This window comes from Podarcis melisellensis (assembly GCF_964234715.1).
Source record: "Podarcis melisellensis genome assembly, chromosome: 6".
Classification (NCBI taxonomy): Eukaryota; Metazoa; Chordata; class Lepidosauria; order Squamata; family Lacertidae; genus Podarcis; species Podarcis melisellensis.
Genome location: NC_138538.1, coordinates 80759474 through 80781718, shown reverse-complemented (window position 1 = coordinate 80781718; position 22245 = coordinate 80759474). Strand labels below are relative to the sequence as shown.

Below are 22245 nucleotides of genomic sequence, written 5' to 3'. Positions count from 1 at the left end.
GCAAGATGTATTGCATTTTTTCTTATATCACAGCAATCCTTTCTAAAGTTGTGCCTATACACTTGAATTAGCATGTGTACATTTTATGCAAAACAGTACCTTTTTTGTGATGATGCATTTTCATTATTTTATTAATTACATTTGCATGCAGCCTCATAACATCTCTAAGGAAGCTTATGATTAATAAGTAAAAAACCCCTCTGCAAATGGCAAAATGGGGCATAAAACTGTAAGAATAAAAAATACAGCAGAAAGATAAAACGCATTATGGTTCCAAAGTTAGAACACAAATTTTGAAAGCAAGAGGTTTTATTAAGAGAGTTGGTTTTTGGTTTTGGTTTCGTTTTAGTTTGGGCAAAGTCTAAGTGGCCATTCTAAGCTATGGAAAACTGCAAAACCCATTATTCACATTTGGCCTAATCTAAACCACTGAGCCTCTTGGGCTTGCCGATCAGAAGGTTGGTGGTTTGAATTCCCGTGGCAGGGTGAGCTCCCGTTCTTCGGTCCCTGCTCCTGCCAACCTAGCATTTTGAAAGCACCTCAAAGTGCAAGTAGATGAATAGGTACCACTCCGGCGGGAAGGTAAACGGCGTTTCCGTGCACTGCTCTGATTCACCAGAAGCGGCTTAGTCATGCTGGCCATATGACCTGGAAGCTGTCTGCGGACAAACACTGGCTCCCTTGGCCAGTAAAGCGAGATGAGCACCGCAACTCCAGAGTCGTCTGCAACTGGACCTAATGGTCAGGGGTCCCTTTACCTTTACCTAAAGCTATGATAAATTTTGCACAGAACACAGATATAACCTCTACAGTCTCTACACACAAATCCTGCAGTCTAAATGATTATAATGGCAAGAGGGAAGGAGGAGAATACAGTAATGTGCAGATAAAATAACAGATGTGAGGAATGTGGCCTGGGGCGGGACTTGAAGGGGGTCTTCACTTCAGGTTGAAAGGCATTTAGGACTGTTTCCCTGGCTTTGCAGGTCCCTGACCCTGTATGCAGTGTCAGCAGAGAAAATGAGAATGTAAACAGAAGGCAGAGGGAAAATTGGAATTCTTAAACTACCTGACACTTATTTTCCATAATAAATTGCACTTTTGAATGTCATGGTTCACCGGTAGATGCATTTCTGTGCACACTTCACCCCAATATATGCATTTTTGGGGGGTGCACATTGCTTGGCTGGAGAAGTGCATTGCAAAATTAAGAAAATAAATTGAAGGAATGCTGTGTTTTGACTCATGTATTGTTTTGGGAAAGGTGAGTTTGTAAGGTTCTCCTTAAAAACTGCAACCTGAACAGACTTTCTCTCCCCCAACCCCAATCTTTAGGACAGACGACAACATTTTGTTGCAGCCACCCCACTTCTTGCTATACATTTTAATCATTCCCAGAGTTGCCCATTAACCGCTTGCCTTTCCTTTTTTAGAGTCACTTTGCCTCAAAGATGGTCCCAGGTGCCTGTCGAGCTCTTGCCAAAAGGATCCGGAATGTGGCGGTGCTGCCGCAGAGGGTGGCTGCGGCTGTCCGGACTTGCCAGGTGTCACCCCGGCCAAAAGGTGTGCCAAGCAACCCTACGACCCTTGCTCCTCCAGCCCGTGTCTTCACAACGCTACCTGCTCAAGCACTGCAGGGAACCTCAGCTTTACTTGCACCTGCCCTGCGGGGTACGCCGGACCTACCTGCAAAACCGCTGCCAGCACCTGCGGCTCGCATTTCTGTGGCCACGGAGGCACGTGCTTGGAGGAGCCCGGTGGCCCCTCTTGCCTCTGTACAGAAGGGTACACAGGTCCATCCTGCGAAGCTGACATTGATGAATGCCTTTCCAGCCCTTGCCTCAACGGAGCAGTGTGCAGGGACCAGGTCCGTGGGTACGCCTGCTACTGTGTGCCAGGGTACCAAGGGAGGCACTGTAACCTGGAAGTGGATGAATGTGCTTCAGATCCTTGCCTGAATGGTGCCACATGCCTCAACCTGATAGAGAATTATGAGTGTGTTTGCCCTCTTGAGTACACAGGTAAGAGCTCATTCATTCATTCATTCATTCATTCATTCATTCATTATATTAGATTCATATACCGCCCTTCAACATAAGATCCCAGGGCAGTTCATAGAATAAAATACAGGATAAAAACATGGAAACAACAACAACAATTAATACAGTGGTACCTCAGGTTAAGTACTTAATTCGTTCAGGAGGTCTGTACTTAACCTGAAACTGTTCTTAACCTGAAGCACCACTTTAGCTAATGGGGCCTCTTGCTGCTGTTGCGCCGCCGGAGCACGATTTCTGTTCTCATCCTGAAGCAAAGTTCTTAACCTGAGGTAATATTTCTGGGTTAGCGGAGTCTGTAACCTGAAGCGTATGTAACCCGAGGTACCACTGTAAATTGAATTTATATACCACCCAATATCCGGGGGTCTCAGGGCGGTTCACAGAAAAAAATCAAGATATAAAATCACAAAATACATAATAAAAATAAAAAACAACAACCCAATTGCCCCCCTCAGTTGATTGTAGAGCACCCAGAGATGGTGAGTGTTGAGGAGCTTGACACTCCCTCTCTCTCTCCATTGGAATCCTTCTCACAGAGAGGTGTTGGTAGAGCACTCTGTTTTTGTTTCTTTTGGAATATCTCTATACATTTGTAGAACCATCACACCCATCACAGTGGTTGGGTGACACAGTGTACAATGTCCAATGAATGACCAACAAGATTACTACCGTAATTTCCTAATTAACGTGGCACCTCAAAGTCTTTTCTTCGGAAGTGCCTGAAAGCTGCTTCTGAAGAAGGAGGAGGAGGAGTTTGGATTTGATATCCTGCCTTTCACTCCCTTTAAGGAGTCTCAAAGCGGCTAACATTCTCCTTTCCCTTCCTCCCTCACAACAAACACTCTGTGAGGTGAGTGGGGCTGAGAGACTTCAAAGAAGTGTGACCAACCCAAGGTCACCCAGCAGCTGCATGTGGAGGAGCGGAGATGCGAACCCGGTTCCCCAGATTACGAGACTACCGCTCTTAACCACTACACCACACTGGCTGATCAGACTCCTTAAAACTCTGATCTGCAGCTCCAAGAGTAATGTGCAGATTGAAACATAATTATCCTTCAGATTTCATACTTCTCTGGATTTTCTGCTGTATAGTTTGTACATGGTTCTTCTCACCATTCTTCTGTAGCATGGAATCCACTTCTGATGGCAGTCAGCAGGGGTGGTGAACCACTTACTCTCCTGTGTGTTAAACCCATGTCAGTCAGCGAGTAAGCACATACTTTCTTGTGCTTCATCAAAACAGCAAAACAATCAACCCCCTTCCCACAGACACATCTAAAAGGCTGTAGAATATTAATCAGTCAAAGGCCTGGCTGAAGAGGAATGTTTTCACCTGGCGCCTAAAAATATGTGATGAAGGCACCAGGCAAGCCTCCCTGGGGAGAATATTCTACAAACAAGGGGCCACTGCAGAGAAGGCCCAGTCACGTGTTGCCACCCTCCGGACTTTAAATGGAGGAGGCACATGAAGAAGGGCCTCAGATGATGAGCGCAGAGTCCGGGTCGGTTTATATGGAAAGGCAGTCTTTGAGGCATTGCAGTCCTCAAAGGCTTTGTAGGTCAAAAACAGCTTTTTGAATTAGGCCCGGAAACTAACTGGCAGCCAGTGCAGTCAGGCCAGCATTAGTGTAATATGCTCAAACTGTCTTGCTCAGATGAGCAACCTGGGTGGTGAATTCTGCACCAGCTCAAGCTTCTGATTCCTGCTCATATAAACAGCTTGTACTTTGCAAGCATCGATGCATTTTCCTGCCTGTGACCAGGTGGAACTCCCTTTTCTTGCCAAACCCAAGGCTGATCCAGGTTCGTGGTATCGGGAGCAGGTCAGCAATAAGTCGCACGGTGCCAGCAAAGCTAACTCTTTATTCAAAGAAGCAGTCTTGAAAGACCTACACTGGTTCCCAGTACGTTTCCGAGCACAATTCAAAGTGTTGGTGCTGACCTTTAAAGCCCTAAATGGCCTCGGTCCAGTATACCTGAAGGAGCGTCTCCACCTCCATCGTTCTGCCCGGATACTAAGGTAAAGCGCCGAGGGCCTTCTGGTGGTTCCCTCACTGTGAGAAGCCAAGTTACAGGGAACCAGGCAGAGGGCCTTCTCGGTAGTGGCGCCCGCCCTGTGGAACGCCCTTCCACCAGATGTCAAAGAGAAAAATAACTACCAAACTTTTAGAAGACATCTAAAGGCAGCCCTGTTTAGGGAAGCTTTTAATGTTTAAGAGGTTATTGTATTTTAGTGTTTTGCTGGAAGCCACCCAGAGTGGCTGGGGGGACCCAGCCAGATGGGCGGGGTATAAATAATACATTATTTATTATTATTATTATTATTATTATTATTATTATTATTATTATTATTAGAGGCCAGACCTAGTAAGAGCAGCAAGTCTTCCCAGTAGATCTTGCCCCAAGGCAGTTGTGAAGACTGAATGGAGGTCCTCGCTAAGGCTCCTCCTCCCTTGGTCCTTCCCAAGTAATCTGAGACTCTGATGCCTTGTCTGCCTTCGCTCCACTATCTTCATACCTCTTCTGGTGCTGAGAGACCAGAGGAGAGGGAAGCCGGTCACAGAAGGAGGTGGGGTGCCCCTGGCTTCTACAGTAACCTGCCTGATCTCTGCCTCTTGGTGTCTTTGCCCCAGTTCCTATCACTAGCTGCATTTAGCACTATGCTGGAATTGTGCAGAGGCAGGGAAGTGTCTCTGCAGGATACATTCAGTTTCCCAACTGTATAAACAAGTCAGTTGCTCTCCTTACTCCTGAATCATATTTATTAAAAAGTAGCATTCCTATACTGCAGCTATTAAAGAGTAGCATTTTCTTTTTTTATATACAACTCTTAAGTTGAAAAGAATGGTTAAGTGGTGAATGCCTACAGCAGCAGGAGGAAATCTGCAGCCGTCTAGATGTTCCTGGACTACGACTCCCATCATCCCTGACAATTAGCCATGCAAGCAGGAACCGCTGGGAGATGAGTTCAGCAGCTTCTTGGGGGGGGGGGGGAATCACATGTTTCCCAACCCTAGCCTACAGCTAACACACAAATGAAACCAGCAAGATTATATGTTCGAAAAACAGCAGAGGGAAAGGTAAAAGAATAGGAAAACAATTCATTTGGCATGCAAGCTTTTGCATTATCTCAGATCTGATGCAACTCAAAAAGAGGACCTTGCCAACAAAGGTCCGTATAGTTAAAGCTATGGTTTTCCCAGTAGTGATGTATGGAAGTGAGAGCTGGACCATAAAAAAGGCTGATCGCCAAATAATTGATGCTTTTGAATTATGGGGCTGGAGGAGACTCTTGAGAGTCCCATGGACTGCAAGAAGATCAAACCTCTCCATTCTGAAGGAAATCAGCCCTGAGTGCTCACTGGAAGGACAGATCCTGAAGCTGAGGCTCCAATACTTTGGCCACCTCATGAGAAGAGAAGACTCCCTGGAAAAGACCCTGATGTTGGGAAAGATGGAGGGCACAAGGAGAAGGGGACGACAGAGGACGAGATGGTTGGACAGTGTTCTCGAAGCTACCAGCATGAGTTTGACCAAACTGCGGGAGGCAGTGGAGGACAGAAGTGCCTGGTGTGCTCTTGTCCATGGGGTCATGAAGAGTCGGACACAACTAAACGACTAAACAACAACAACAACAAAAAAGAGGAAATGGAAGAGAGCATAGCATGTAGCGCAAAATGCAGTCTGTTAGAGGGCCAAACTACATGCTTAAAAAAATAATAGATGCTTAAGCAGCCTGTTTTTGTTTTGAAGGAGAAGCAGCTGCACAGAGCCCTGAACTGGATAGTGCTCCAAATTTAGGTGTTCCATCCAGTTCCCCACAGAACCCCATGCCCTGGCTCCTGTTTGCCTTCAAAGGCACTGTTTTGAACCCTTGCTCTGCTGACTTCATGCCAGTGAGCGCTTCCTATATGCTGCTAAACCGTGCCTTTGCAGATCAATTGGCACCTGCCCAGACAATGCCTCCTGACCCCAAAAGCCTGTCTGTGGAGTAGTCATGTTCAGACAATTTCCTGTTCACCTTTGAGGTCTCGTTTCCATTCACCCACAGTCCATTCTTTTCTTTTCTATGGAGAGGGTTTATTGAGCAAGCCATGCTACGTACTAGATTCTGTCTCTTTTTTTCCAAAAGCCCTTCTGTATCTTCCACAACTGTCAGTCATCTTTGCCTTCCCGGCTCTCCGTGCCCACTAAGTTGTTCTAGCAATCTTCTTGACCTACAGTATTGTATACAACTTTCTCTCTCATATTCATGACTACCAGGGTCATTCTCAGCTGTGCTTCCTACTACTCCTACATAATGTAACCAGTAGCTTCATTATTCTGTTGCAACCTCTGGACACGCAATTTCATTACGTAAAATTACCTCTAACCATTTAATTGGGAGACTGAGACTACTGTATGAAACTGAAATTCCAGGCTCTTGTTTCACAATAACAATCACCATAATTTTATTATTTATACTCTGCCCATCTGACTGATGTAAGCCCCACATCCTGGCTCAATAGGATGTGGGTGGTGCTGTGGTCTAAAGTGTTTCGCAACCTTGGGCCTCCAGCTGTTTTTGGACTACAACTCCCATCATCCCTAGCTAGCAAGACCAGTGGTCAGGGATGATGGGAATTGTAGTTCAAAAACATCTGGAGGCTCAAGGTTGGGAAACACTGGTCTAAACCACTGAGCATCTTGGGCTTGCTAATCAGAAGTTTGGCAGTACGAATCCCCGCAACAGAGTGAGCTCCTGTTGCTCTGTCCCAGCTCCTGCTAACCTAGCAGTTCGAAAGCACACCAGTGCAAGTAGATAAATAGGTACTGCTGCGGCGGGAAGGTAAACAGCATTTCTGTGCACTTTGGTTTCCATCACAGTTGCACCAGAAGCGGTTTAGTCCTGCTGGCCACATGACACGGAAAGCTGTCTGTGGACAAATGCCGGATCCTTCAGCCTGAAAGCGAGATGAGTGCCGCAACCCCATAGTCGCCTTTGACTGGACTTAACCCTCCAGAGCAGTGCAGGGAAACGCTGTTTACCTTCCTGCCGGAGCGGTACCTATTTATCTACTTGTACTGTGTGCTTTTGAACTGCTAGGTTGGCAGGAGCAGGGACCGAGCGATGGGAGCTCAGCCTGTCGCAGGGATTTGAACCGCTGACCTTCTGATCAGCAAGCCCTAGGCTCTGTGGTTTAACCCACAGCGCCACCCACGTCCCTTAGCATAGAGTTAGCTATACTTATATTCAGTGAAATCAATAGCCTTGAATTCCTCAGCAGAGTTTGATGTGGGCCAGTATGTCTCAAAGTAGAGCACTGCTAGGATATTTCCATTTTTGTTTCGTTCAATAACATGACAGAAACTTGTCAGATTCTTTTGACGGTAACAATGTTTAAATGGCATTATACAGACTAAAAACACAGGACTGCAACCACTTGGAGTTTCTTTTGAACAATTTGGCAGTGCCTTTTTTGAGGGGGGCGTATTTTTTCACCACTCATTGTGAAAATATTTGCTTATTCATTTAAACTGTGCCCTCCCTGCACTATCTCTCACTCACCCTCACCAATAGTATCTTGCAGCAAAATTGGATTGCAATGTCACTGATTAAGTAAAATCACCCATGTGATTGATCTGGGAAGGAAAGACCAGCTTCCAAGGGGGAAAATAGCACAGGAAAAGCAACGACACGGACAAGAATACCACACCACACCCTCCAAGTGCCCCTGTTTTCCAGGGACAGTCCCAGATTTACAGAAGCCATCCTGGTTTCCGATTAGATCCCAGAATGTCCCGCTTTTCCTTAGGATGTCCCTATTTTCATTGGAGAAATGTTGGAGGGTATGGGGTTATGTAACCCCTGAGCAATGGAGATAAGTACCTATACAACCTTTAGAAAACAGCCCTGCATATGGAAGTTTTTAAAATGTTCTATTATTATTATTATTATTATTATTATTATTATTATTATTAGTTGGAAGCTACCCAGAGTGTCACAGTCTGGTCTACGGGTGACCGAAGTCCTGGCTGAGGACGTCGGGACCGGGGGCAAGACAGTGGGTTGGGAGCAGGAATGAGAGTCCAAGGGTCCAAGGGTCAGGAAGCAGGGAGTCACAAAGTCAAGGGTCCAAGGGTTGAGAAGCAAGGAGTCACAAAGCCGAGGTCTGAGGATCAGGAAGCAAGAAGCCAAACACAGCAAGGCAGGAAACGAGTTGCTGTGACAAAGAGCCAAAGGGAAATGTTGACCTTATATCCCCTCCCTGCTCTTGCCACCAGGTGCAATGAGTTATCAAGCAGCCTCACCTGTGCGGCCGCGCCTTGCCTATCCAGAACAAACTTAGGAAGGCCCCAGTCCTGCAAAGCCCTACTGGTCAGATGGCCTGGCTCCTGCATGCACTCCTGACACAGAGTACCTGCGGCAACCTAGTCAGATGGGCAGGGTATAAATAATAAAATGATGATGGTGGAATAGGATGTCCCTATTTTCATTGGAGAAATGTTTGAGGCTATGCCGTGTCAGTTTTAAAAAAGAAAAGTAAGTTAGCGTTTTCCTGAAGAAACTGATAGTTTCCAACCGGGAAGTAAAATGTGGTGAATATTTTGTGCAGCACTATCTAAAAACAAATGGACGCAAACACACACAAAACCCACTCCTAAACAAACAAGGTTTATTAGGCAATTTCTAGTGAGCTAACGAGACGAAAACAGCAGACACTGCACAGTATACAAAGACATTATGATGGCTGCAAGCATTTTTGGAGAATGTGGATTAAAAATAGACTTAAGCCACTGCCCCCTCCCCCGCCACGAGTGCAGGGGTATGTAGAAAGGCAAAAACAGATCTCCTCTGTTGACTGACATCGGTTTCATTTGGGAGCCTGCCTTCAGTTAAGATCCATCGTGCGCACACTGAGTGTTATTTCAAACAAGAAGTGTGTTGCCTTCCTGCCGCCCTGCTGTTACCAGTAGGTGTCTCAGTTCAGGCCAAGTGATGAGAGAAACTACCGAACCACAGGAAAAGCTGGAGAGGGGAAGGAAGGAAAAGCCCATTAACTGCCAGCATGGCTGCTCTGAAATGATCACATTCGACCCGGACCTCCTGTCGTACGGAGGAAGCTGTATTTGTAACTTGCGACTCTCAGTCAAGCCTAAGGTTGCAGCACAGGGACGGACTCCTTGATGGACAGGGGGACATAATCCCCTCACCTCCAGGGACCATGAGAGAGAGGACAACGTTCAAGTTAGGGAAGAACCAGAGCTTAGATAGGACTGGGGTTGCCCAGCAGGCCTGGTGAAGAGACACTGGGCAGCCAATTCACAAACAGTAACTGGTTCCCTGCCTCCCTTCCTCTCTGTTTTATTTTAACTTTTACCAGTTTATTTCCACTGGTCATCCCAATGCTTTGGCACTGATTGCTTACCTTCGAACATGTCAGAGCTGAAAAAGGGATAGTCCTGTGTACTTGTAACCTCTGTCCTCACACTAAGGAACACTGCTGGACACACACACACACACACACACACACACACTGCCTGCCCATTTACTAGTTTGTAAATTGAGCTTAACATTTCCCCTCTTGAAAATTTAAAAACAGACGATTTAATCTTGCCAAGGAAGTGGTTGGATACATTGTGAAAAAGCTGCGACTCAAATTTACTCAGCACCATTTATTATCTGGATAGGTGACTCCCCACCTCTCTCTCTCTATCTATCTATCTGTGTGGTGTGTGTGTGTTTGTGTGTGTGTGTGCGCGCGCATGTGCATGTGCATGCCTGGGAAGAAAGGAAGGAGTGTGCTGGCATATATTGTGTTCATATGCATTTACATTCACTGGAGTCAAGCAAGATTGTTTTCTTTTTATAGCATGGTCATATGCGTGCTTTCTCAGATGAAAATGCCGCAGCTTTCAACTGAGTTTACTCAGAGGCAGGTGGATTTAGGATTGCTGCGTCAAGAGCTTTAACCTCTGCAAACCAAGGGGAAAGTCTGGGTCGGGGAGAGGAGAGGAAGAGTGCAAGAAGCGAGCTAACAAAATGTTTACAGGCAATTTCAAATATCACCCCCAAAGGCAGCATTGTCCAGGGTCTATCAGGAGCAGGCAACCAATTGCTGCAAAATGTGGAGAGCTGGAAAAATGGGAAACGGAGCAAACGGAAATGGACAGATCCATCCATCCCTAATTACAGTACAGGACGGCCTCTGCATAAACAGCTTCCCTAGGCACTGAGTGGATGCCCCTTCATAAAAGTTACCAGCGTAACATTTTTCCTCCCTGTTGGTAGTCATCAAAGTGTCATATCATAAGTGTAGGTCATATTATGTGAGTACAAAGGGGTTGCTAATTTGGGATCCAAAGCCCTAAACGGCCTTGGTCCAGTATATCTGAAGGAGCGTCTCCTCCCCCATCGTTCTGCCCGGACACTGAGGTCCAGCTCCGAGGGCCTTCTGGCGGTTCCCTCACTGCGAGAGGCCAAGTTACAGGGAACCAGGCAGAGGGCTTTCTCGGTAGTGGCGCCCGCCCTGTGGAATGCCCTCCCATCAGATGTCAAAGCGATAAACATCTACCTGACATTCAGAAGACATCTGAAGGCAGCCCTGTTCAGGGAAGTTTTTAATATGTGACATTTCAGTGTATCTTTTATCTTTGTTGGAAGCCGCCCAGAGTGGCTGGGGAAACCCAACCAGATAGGCGGGGTACAAATAATAAATAATAATAATTATTATTATTATCCAGCCTGCCTATTTTAATTAAATATTGTTACATTACTTGTGCAGCATGAGTTCTAGTAATTGTGGAGCTCGTGGTTGGAGGCAGCAGCTGTAGCCTGTGAAATGACCCTAAGCCAGTCTGGAACTTGGACCAAGTTTCATGCCTACTAAGACCTTCGTTGCTTTGGTTCATAGCTGTCAACCGTCCCTTTTTTGGCGGAAAACTCCCTTATCCCAGTGCCGTGTCCCGCTGCTGTCCCTGATTGATGATGTCCTTTAAATTTCCCAGGTTTCAAAGGAAGCAGCTCCTCTCCCTCCCTCCCTGCTGGCCAGGGAGGAGGGAGGCTCCAACTGTGTTGCTTGGCTGCGTTGCTCACCCAATAAGGAGTCTAAGAATGACTGGGGGGGTGGAGCTTGCATGCCTTGTGCCAAACAAATCAGCCGCATTGCCTGGGGACTCGCCTTTGCTCCCAGTGGAGAGGTGATGGTGGTTTTCCTTGCTGCATTCCCTTTGCTGGGTTGCTGCACTGTGGGAACCACCGCTTGAGGCTTTGTTTGGCTGCTGGCTGGGCTTTCTGTCTTTGGCTTGGAGGGGCTCAGAAGTTGAACATACCTGTGCCCTGAAAATCCTTTATTTTGGCTGCTGATCACTTATTTTCGAGGCTGCTGGTCCCTTATTTTCAAGGCTGCTGGTCCCTTATTTTCAAATCTGTAGGTTGACATCTATGCTTTGGTTCCTTCCAGACCCCTTAATTTTTCAGTGATCTGCAGAGTTGAGTCTGGTTCCTGTTCCACCCACCCCATCTCTTCTTTGCAGAGCAGCCCATTCTGACTCTGAAAAAGGCTTCCCCACTTAGAAACCACAAAACCAACTTTAGGCACATGGAAGATATGCCTGCAGAAGCAGCCTGCAGGACTCCTCTCTTGACAGTCCTCTCCCAGATTTTGGAGGCAACACATTTAATACGTGTTTGTCCTCTCCCTCCCTCTGCTCCAGTCACTTCAGTCAGGGAAACCCAAGAGTCACTAGCAACAGCTGAATTGTCAGGAGCATGAGAGAGGTTGAAAGTAGAGGCAACAGAGGAAAGAAAGTGGGGCATAAAACACAAGCCCAAAGAGACTACATACGTTGACATATGGCTTGAAAACAGCTTCCAGCAGCAATGGCTAAAATAATAAGGGTAAAAATTCCATAAAGGGGTAGTTTGCTGTTTCTGCCGCAGTAAAATATGGGATTTTAAAGTCTGCTTAATGGAGTGATTTATCAGAAGCCTTTTATTTATTTATTTTTGTGTGGTGGCTGTTGTTGTTGTTCTGGTTGTTGTTTGCTTTTCTGCACCTCGCCGTGAGATGTGTTAAATGCACGAGCCGGAGGGATTCTTGGATGAAACCCCCAAGGTGTCCCTGCTGGTAATAAAAATCCTCATTTAGTCTGTCAGAGGGAGCTTGCCTATTGCTATTATCCCAGCCTGACACCATGAATCACAGTGGGGAATCATCCAGCCTCATCTCATTTCCCCAGGATGTTAAAAAGCTTATAACTTTTGATGTGCATGCCGAGGACTTGCAATAAATCGACAGCGGTAATGCTAACCAAATGCTCTCGTTACTGGGGTCCGGGTTGCTACTTGCTCCGCAGCTCTGCAGGCTGCTCTTACGCGGCTGGTATGTCTTGGGCTTCTTCCCTCAAAGAGCTGAGAAATGTCTCACATAATTCTCACACAAATGGAAGAGGTTATTGTGCAGGGATAACGGGAGGGCGGAACATTTAAGGCAGCCAGAGGAGGAGGAGGGAGTGGGGGGCTGCAAGAGGAATCTGCATTTTTATTACGATAATGCACCGCACATGTGCGCTCTGTCGACGGCGCATGTGCTGCACAGCTGTTAAATAATGGAACGCAACTGCTGCCGGGATAGGCTGGCGATCAAACGTAGCATCTCGCCATTACTTTTAATGCTCTTTAATCCAAAGACCGCAGAATTTGGAAATCTAGTCCAGACAGTGGCTTCTCAGGCTCCTGATTTCACATTGTAAGGCACGGCTGAGCGTAGGGGATTGACAGTGTAGATGGTCTCCATGCAGAGACCAGGCCAAGCCACACAAAGCTAAAGCATCTCTCACATCTGAATTGTGGGGGGTCTACCATGTACCTCTCATGGTAGATCCATTACCTGATCCTAGCGAGTATTCCAGAGCTCCCCAAGTTTAGCATGCTGTCCATCCTATGTTTTATATTGAAAGCCAAGGGCACTCTGATAAGAAAGATCAAACAAAGACTTGGTTTTGTGTGTGTGTGTGTTGGTTCGCCGGAGGAGATATTAAACTTTCCAGCCTATGTTGGCCTTATAAAACACTGAGCCTCAGCTCCGGCTATTTCTGAGGTTCCTGATAAAGTTTATTGGTCCTATCTTTTTCATGACATAGCTATTAAAGCCAACTTGTAACGCTCTGATTCTACGACAGTTTTATATCCATTTCACTTCCACGGCTTCCTCCACAAAGAAGTGCATACAAATCCACAAACTAGAAATTAAATAGGTTCACTTTAAAATGTGGAACGAACAAAATTCTCCTCCATTCCTAAGTACCTGGAATCTCCAAAGGCAAGGCTTATAAACCTTGCTCTCTATCTGCTTGGAGCAGGAAGAACATCTGCTATGTTGCTCTCTAGTTGACCTGGGGGTAGCATTGCTTCTGCCAGCCCATCAGGGTTCAGCTGACGCCAGGGGCCATCGTAAGTCTATAAAGTGGCTTGCTCTGGTCTGGCTCTCCGGCCACTTTGACAGAGTGAGCTGTCAGCAGATTGCTTAACCTTGCACGATCCCCTTCCCACTTTATTCCATGCCATCAGCTCTGATCGTCAGAATGCTTACCTCTCCCACAGTTTGGTCAGCTTTCACTGGGATTTGATTAGCTGCTAGGAGAGGATCTATCCTTCCTTCCTCATGTTAGTGAGTTCAGCAGAGTGCCATTCCTTTGCAGATTAAAAAGAAGCTTGGATAGTTTTAGCCTTTTAGTATTGATAATCCAGGATGCTTTAAGGCAGACTGGATGTTCCTGGTATTAACCCCCCCTTTTCTCCCCCTGAAAATAACCACACACAAAAAAAATTTAGTGAAAAGGTGAAATTAAGTTTTACTCACTCAAGAATAGCAAATATAGCAGCACAGTGTAGGCAGGCTAAAAATGCTGATTAAGTCACTAACGGATACTAAAGTCTAGCTTAAAAATGGAGTCTGAACTAGACACACAGATGCTCTCACATTGCAGACATGATGGGGAGAAGTGTGTGCCGATGCAGGGAGGAGCATATTAAGTTACGCTCCTTCCTGTTTGGGCAAAAAAGGGACGTGATCTTGCCAGAGGCAGAGCTAGCTGGTCTGGCACCCAGGGTGGCGCACATGCTGCGGGGGTGGGGCTAGCACCCCAAGGGGGTGGCATGGCGATGGCACCCCCCCCTCAGGGATGACACCCGGGGTGGACCACACCCACTGCACCCCACTTCCTCCGCCAGTGGATCTCGCCGAATCGTCTCTAGGAAGTACCACAGGAAAACACTATGAGCTTCAGCCCCTATTATGTGCTTATCCCAGTCAAATCAACAATATGAATTGTTGATTTCACTGGGATAAATATCCCACACTTTGCTGCATCTTGTCAAGTACAGTCATACCTCAGGTTACATACGCTTCAGGTTGCGTTTTTTCGGGTTGCGGACCGCCGAAACCCGGAAGTACCGGAACGGGTTACTTCCAGGTTTCGGCAGTCGTACATGCGCAGAAGAGCTGAATCGCAACCTGCGCACCCACAGATGCGGGTTGCAAACCTGCATCCCGCATGGATCATGTTCACAACCCGAGCGTCCACTGTACTTTTATTTGTTTTTTTTTTATAAAAAATTTTATTGGTTTTTACAACATAAAAAACAAAGACAACAACATACAAACAAACACAAAACGACTTCCCCAAGCCTCCCCTTCCCTGCATCCTTGTTTTAAAATTTTCCTTTTTAGCAATCCTTCATCCATTTTTATATTTAACTTTCTTTAAAAAAAAATTAAGCTTAAACTTTAACAGCTGTAATTCTCTATTTCATACCCCTTGACATCTTTTAGCATTCCGAAATTTTACAACAGTTCTTAAGATAAACTTTAAATTTTTTCCAGTCCTCTTCCACTGTCTCTCTCCTCTGGTCACGGATTCTGCCGGTCATCTCTGCTAGTCCCATAAATTCAATCACCTTGGTCTGCCATTCTTCCAGAGTAGGTAGTTCTTGAGTCTTCCGATACTTTGCCAGAAGAATTCTTGCTGCTGAGGTTGCGTACATAAAGAATGTTCTATCTTTCTTTGGAATCGTTTGGCCGACCATGCCCAGGAGAAAGGCCTCCGGTTTCTTTGCGAATGTCCACTTAAGGATTTTCTTAATTTCATTATAGATCATTTCCCAGTAGGCCTTGATCCTTGGGCAGGTCCACCAAAGATGTAAAAGGTTCCTTCACATTCATTACATTTCCAGCAATTATTATTGGGCAAATGATATATCTTTGCAAGCTTGACTGGGGTCATGTACCACCTATAGATCATTTTCATTATGTTCTCTTTTAAGGCACTGCATGCCGTAAATTTAATACCTGTGGTCCATAACTGTTCCCAGTCTGCAAACATAATATCATGACCGATGTCTTGTGCCCACTTGATCATAGCTGATTTCACCGTTTCATCCTGTGTGTTCCATTTCAGCAGCAGATTATACATTCTAGACAAGTTCTTAGTATTGGGCTCTAACAATTCTGTTTCTAACTTTGACCTCTCCTTCTGAAATCCTAATTTCCTGTCCTGCTTAAAAGTCTCATTAATCTGATGATAATGTAACCAGTCTCGAACTTTAGATTTTAGTTTCTCAAAACTCCGTAATTTAAGCTTTTCACCGTCATATTCTATAATTTCACAATATTTGGGCCAATCTGAATCCATATTGAGTTTTTTTACCGCCCTGGCTTCCATTGGTGACAACCACCTAGGGGTTTTACTTTCCAACAAATCTTTGTACCGATTCCATACGTTATACAATGCTTTCCTAACAATATGGTTTTTAAAGCCTCTATGGACCTTAACCTTGTCATACCATAAATATGCGTGCCAGCCAAAATTGTTATCATACCCTTCCAGGTCCACTGTACTTTTATTTGAATCACTAGAGACACAAGCTGCCATAGCCACAAAAGTTTGTGTGGGCCACAATGTTTCCTTTATTGCCTCCTTACATGGCCCATATTGGTTGACTGTTAGGTAGGCTATTATTTTGTTTACAGATGGGGAATTGGGGCAGAGAGAGAATGATTTGCCCAAGGCTAGGAAGTGACATGCTGCCCAGTTGGGGGAAGAGAGCCATTTCCCTCTATCATCACCTTCCAAATTCCAGGTGATAGCCATCTGAATCATTTGTCTGCTAAATATGTCTGTCACCAAGCTCTAACACGTGTCCTTTTCTTTAATTGAAAATACTTAAGTTTAAAATTCACCGGACTGGAGTCTTCTGGTTTTGTTTTTTAATTTTGAGGAATGTAAATACAGTATACCTAATTTGTTTCGTAGAATAGCTTTTATGGCAGGGCATTGCATGCAAATGCCAAAACAATTCTATATCCATTTTCCCTCCTCCTCCTCCTCTTCCATGTCTCTTAAAATCCCGTGTTTTTACAAGTTGACTGTAGCAGTAGAGACCGGGGGGGAATCCCTCCCATATACAATCCATCACATTGGCTAGACATTTTATAGATGGAAAGGACTTTTCGCTCAGTTGCCTAAGGCCGGTTACTTGATTTGACAGACCAATGGCCTGATCCAACATAGCAAATCCCGTGGTTTCATGTTAATAATCAGGCTGTTTTTCGGCCCGTAGTTTTGAATCTGGCTATGCTGAGACTCTCGATACACACTGCGTTTATTTTTGTCACTGTGTTTTCAAATGTTCGCAGGGAGCTGCTGTTAACAAGCCCTGACAGATTTACGGTCACTAGACATAGTTTGGCAAATGCACACTAAAAAAAATAAAAAATACTTATGATGAATTCATAGAGCAAATAAAACATAACAAAACAGAGACTTGCTTCATGTAACGATGGTGTAACGATTGCATACGTCCAGAATTTCCCGGATGTAGCCGGGATTTGGCCTTTGGAAACAGTATCTGGGCAGAAATGACTTAAATGTCCAGGAAAATCTGGACATAAGGCAACCAATGTCGGAAGCATAGAATTCCCTTAAAAGTAGCTCAAAACCTCAACAACTTTGGCCCCCCTCACCAAATGAAGTTCAACAACTTTGCCAAGAAAAACTCAACAACTTCTATGTACGGAAGTTCACTTTTTGAAATACGGCAACCCTATGATGGTGCCTTTTTAGTCTTAAAATTGGCTCACACAGTGGTTCCGCAGGTAGAGTTAACAGACTGTGGGACATAGCAACAATTCTTGGGTTGAAAGGTGTTTCCTGTGCACCCAGTGATCCAGGCAGGATAAAAAAGATGTACACTGAATGTATGGGGTGGTGGAAGAGTATACATTCATATAGATGTGTGATCTGATATCCAGGTGCCCCACAACACATTCTCTGTGCTGGGGGGACGGATTTCATGAGCCAAAGTTTCACTCCTGTGTCTCACAGCATGTACAATATTTACTCCCAGGGTTTGTATGTGAACCAGTTCTTAAAGTACAACACTTGTACCATTCATAGAGCACTGGAGATGTGCAACTCTGGATTGTTTCTAGTCGGAGTAAGGCAACATGTTGTTGAGTGCCCATTGTCTATGCCCACATCACTTAACTGTTCCCTGCTGTGGTTTAGTGCAGTCCTTGCTGGCCAAGACTTAGAAAGGAGCCAAGTAAACGTATGATGATGATGCAGTAATATTGCCCCAACATAGTCTGTGCAAGTCACTGCCTATCTATGCCAGTGAAATCTATTGTAGAAGCACCAAATAGGCAAAATCATACATTAAGGGTATGCGATGGTTCCCTGTGTGTGGCAAAATAACATGATAAGGGGGCGTGCTTCAACGGTGGTGTCAGTCCCCACTCTCGAGTTGGATCAGGGCCCCCACAAAGCGTCATGCCGCTCTCTTGTTTTTCTTTTTCTGAAACATATACTTTTCTATATGTCTATGTTTCTCTACAGCCATAGGCTTTGCAAGAAGTGAGAGCTCTGGATTCTCTTTTTTCTGTTAAAGATTCATTTAAGTTTTTAAAATATCCTTATTTTGCTCTGCTTTAACAACAAAAAACAAGCAAACTCAGAACATTTCAGAACTCCACATGATGCATTCTAGACATTCTCTTGTAGTGTAAAGCCCAGAAAACACAAACAAGGAATTTAAAATGCACAAACAATACATATCATTCAGGTACCGCTGCAGCGGGAAGGTAAATGGCATTTCCATGTGCTCTGGTTTCCGTCACAGTGTCCCGTTGAGCCAGAAGTGGCTTAGGCATGCTGGCCACAAGACACGGAAAGCTGTCTGCGGACAAACACCGGCTCCCTCGGCCTGAAAAGCGAGATGAGCGCCACAACCCACTGGCGGAGGAATGGGGTGCGGAGGAAGCGGACCACCTCTGGCACCACTATTCCAGTAAGGTGCCATCGCAGCGGTCCCCCTGGACATGCACTATGCACCCCCCCACACACACCGGGTGTCACACCCCCAGAACGCTTGGCATGACCCTGTGGGCAGCATACCACGCCCCTGGGATGCATGTCATGCCCCCAGGATGCATGCCATGCCCCCAGGGGGCACCAGCCACACCCCCACCTGCTCTCCACCCCCCAGTAGCAGAGCATGCAGCTTCGCCACTGCTGCAACCCCATAGTTGCCTTTGACTGGACTTAACCATTCAGTAGTCCTTTACCTCTTTACCCCCTTTTTTAGAGTCACTGGCAGTTCACTGACTCCTTTAAAAAAATGAGGATAGTTTTCACCTTTGCTCAAGAATTGCTGTGTTGTTGAGTGGTATGGTGTAGGGATAGCAGAAAGCTGCTTCACGAGGAACACCAGCACAATCATTGGGGAGGGGAATGACGTTCTCTTGAACTTGTAAATACAAAGCCATCCATATGGAGCTGGGCATGATACAACATGTAGATAGGACTAGAGCAACACAGCCTTCAGTAACCAACAGCTGTTCTGTAGTAATTGCCATGCTCACAGTAAATCTCGATGGCATGGCAGCCAAATACCAGTGGGCAACCGGGACCCTCTTCCCCTGCTACGTTTGCACCAGCTGAGCCGCGCCAATACTAGAACAAGCATGTGAGATATGCCCAACAAACTCAGCACAGCCAAGGGCACTGCACATCAGGGCAGCGAACAGAACAAGCCCAGAATTAATCTGCCAGCAACTCAAACTGCAGCAATTTATGAGGGCGAATAAGAGTCAAAATCAAGGCATCAACTTGCACTGTTTTATCATTATCAGAAGAAGAAGAAATCAAGACGAAAGGTGCCAAATGAAAGAAGAATTTCATCATGCGCATTTCATGAGTTCAGTTTTAAAAACTGAAAATTATTTTCTGAATCTTATTTTTCTGTCTTTCACTTTTAATCTCTTTTCTACCCTTTTTCTTTCTCTGTGTCTTCCCCCCTCCCTTTTTGTGTTTTTATTGTATTTAGATAAAAGTCTTGGTGTGGTTAAAAAAAGGGAAAAGATATTAAGCTTTGTTGTTTCTTCCATGAACCTTAATACAGTGGTACCTCGGGTTAAGTACTTAATTCGTTCCGGAGGTCTGTTCTTAACCTGAAACTGTTCTTAACCTGAAGCACCACTTTAGCTAATGGGGCCTCCTGCTGCCACCACGCTGCTGGAGCACGATTTCTCTTCTCATCCTGAAGCAAAGTTCTTAACCCGAGGTACTATTTCTGTGTTAGCAGAGTCTGTAACCTGAAGCGTATGTAACCCAAAGTACCACTGTATAATTATTTTATTATTTAAAAAAAATCTGCACGATGCAAAATAGAAGAGAATAAATATCAGCTTAAGGTCCAAACTTCAGAAAGGCTGTAGGTCTGTGACAGACCCCACGCCTTGTAAGGAAGAGGTCCCAGATTTAACCAGGTATGGCTGGGATTAAAATTCCTACCTGAAACCCTGGAGACCTGCTGCTAATGTAGATTTTATGGAGCTAGAAAAATCAATGGTCCAACTCTGTAGTTCTAATGTTTAGTTAGTTTGTAGAAAACACCAATGCAAGGCACTAAAGCACAAAAGGCAGACAGTTATCACCTTCCCCCCTCTGCACAGTTTTTGAGAGGAAAGAGCTGTAGCTACATGGCCATTTCCTATGTCCTATGTTGCAGGAGCGCAGGTGGCACTGTGGACTAAACTACTGAGCCTCTTGGACTTGGACAATCAGAAGGTCGGCAGTTTGAATCCCCACAGCGGCGTAAGCTCACATTGCTCTGTCCCAGCTCCTGCCAACCTAGCAGTTTGAAAGCACACCAGTGCAAGTAGATAAATAGGTACTGCCGCGGTGGGAAGGTAAACGGCATTTCTGTGTGCTCTGGTTTCCGTCATGGTGTTCCATTCCACTAGAAGCAGTTTAGTCCTGCTGGCCACATGACCCAGAAAGCTGTCTGTGGATGAACACCAGCTCCCTCGGCCTGAAAGCGAAATGAGCCCCGCAACCCCATAGTCGCCTTTGACTGGACTTAACCATCCAGGGGTCCTTTACCTTACCTTTTTACATCCTGGCTCAGCCAGAGATACACTGGCATCATTCCTAATTTTGTCTTAGCCAGTTGAGTCAAGACCAGCAATATAAACCCTGAAAAATGGGCCTTCCGTAGCAGGGGTGAGACTAGGCTTAAACTGGATCCTAATTCAGTTTGTTTTGGTCCCATGACCTGGCAATTTGGCAGAGCTTACTCTGGCAAAATGGGTGGTGAAAAGTGCTTGCTTTTCCTCAGCCACTCTAAGGCTGCCTCAACCGGTAGTAGCCCACTTCTGAAACAGTGTCTGGATTAGAAGTAATTTATGCCAGTTTAAATTAATTCTCCCAGCTTTGTTCAGATTTGGGGAAATGTCAAATTTGCGTGGACAGGCGGAGTCCCCAGATCCCCTGCGGTCCCCCCGTCATGCGGAATACCGACTCGAGACAACGTGCTATGGGATTAAATTGGCCACAACTTTATTAAATTTCAAATGTGGGTAGACCTTGGCTCAGGCATTGGGCGTTCTCCCTCCACAGTCCCCAGCTGGGGACCTAGGGAGCATCAGGGTTATCCAGTGTGTGTGGGGGGGGGATGGGCCGGCTCTGGAGAACATATGTTCAAGCAGAGATAGCCGCCCCCGTTACGCCGCCGCCGCAGGGGAGAGCAATGACAACCTTTCGGCGCACGGCCAAAGCCTCCCTTCAGAAACCCCTTTAACGGGGAACCCTGGTATCGCCGTCGCAAAGAGGAAGGTGGACTAAAGGATTCCGCCCAAGGCCTGATACCGCCAAAGTTGTGACATTTTGCTACAGGAAAGGCGAAACCTGCCAATGCAGGGAAATTCCTTTCCGGCCCTTTAACAGTGACCTTACGTAGCAGCGCCCGCATACCTGTGAAGAAAAGTTAACCTGCGAAACCTGTGAAGAAAAGTTAACCTGCAAAATAAGACATTAACTGAGGGTGGGTAGGGTGGGAGAAGCTCTGGAGCCAAGTGAGGATTCCCAGGTAAGATCCTCCCTCTATTGTGTGGGCAGGTAATCCCTCCCCTACCTGGCCTGGTCTCCTTGGCAATGCTTCCCCCAGGTGGGATTGGGCAAATGACTGAGGTAGGCGGAGACCTCCAGGTATCCCACCTGAGGGAAGGCAAGGCCAAGCCTATGCTGTTGGAGCCGCTCCACATCTAGGGGCTACACGCGTCCACGCAAAGGGCGCCCCCCGTTTTAAGCGGGGAGCGGTCATTGTTTTAATTTAATTTAATTTGTTTCAATTAGCGATCAGTTTGAAAAATTTGAAAATCAATAAACAATATTTGTCAGAGAAAATAATAATTCTGCCAGTTTCTTATGCTTAGGCTTGCTCTGCCTGCAAATTACCATAGATTAGCATAGAGTTAGCTATACTTATATTCAGTGAAATCAATAGACTTAAATTCCTCAGCAGATTCGAAACCTAGCAATGCGAAAGCACACCAGTGCAAATAGATAAATAGGTACCGCTGTGGTGGGAAGGTAAACGGCATTTCTGTGTGCTCTCGTTTCCGTCATGGTGTTCCGTTGCACTAGAAGTGGTTTAGTCCTGCTGGCCACATGACCCAGAAAGCTGTCTGTGGATAAACACCAGCTCCCTCGGCCTGAAAACGAGATGAGCGCCGCAACCCCATAATCACCTTCGACTGGACTTAACGGTCCAGGTGTCCTTTATCCTTTTTTACATTTACCTGCTGTTGCCCCAGTGGTAGCAGCACTAAGACTCCCAAGATTTTCAGGGACATTTCACTTC

The 22245-nt window shown here is 45.8% G+C and overlaps 1 protein-coding gene across 1 annotated transcript in view; it reads left to right on the top strand.

Annotated features, from left to right (window-relative positions):
* The window catches only part of CRB1 (crumbs cell polarity complex component 1), a 139002-nt gene that overhangs the window by 26993 nt on the left and 89764 nt on the right, over positions 1 to 22245 (top strand). The window contains exon 2 of the mRNA XM_081914974.1: positions 1434 to 2021. Coding sequence (XP_081771100.1) covers positions 1434 to 2021 — 588 coding nt within the window. The remainder of the gene's footprint in view (positions 1 to 1433; positions 2022 to 22245) is intronic.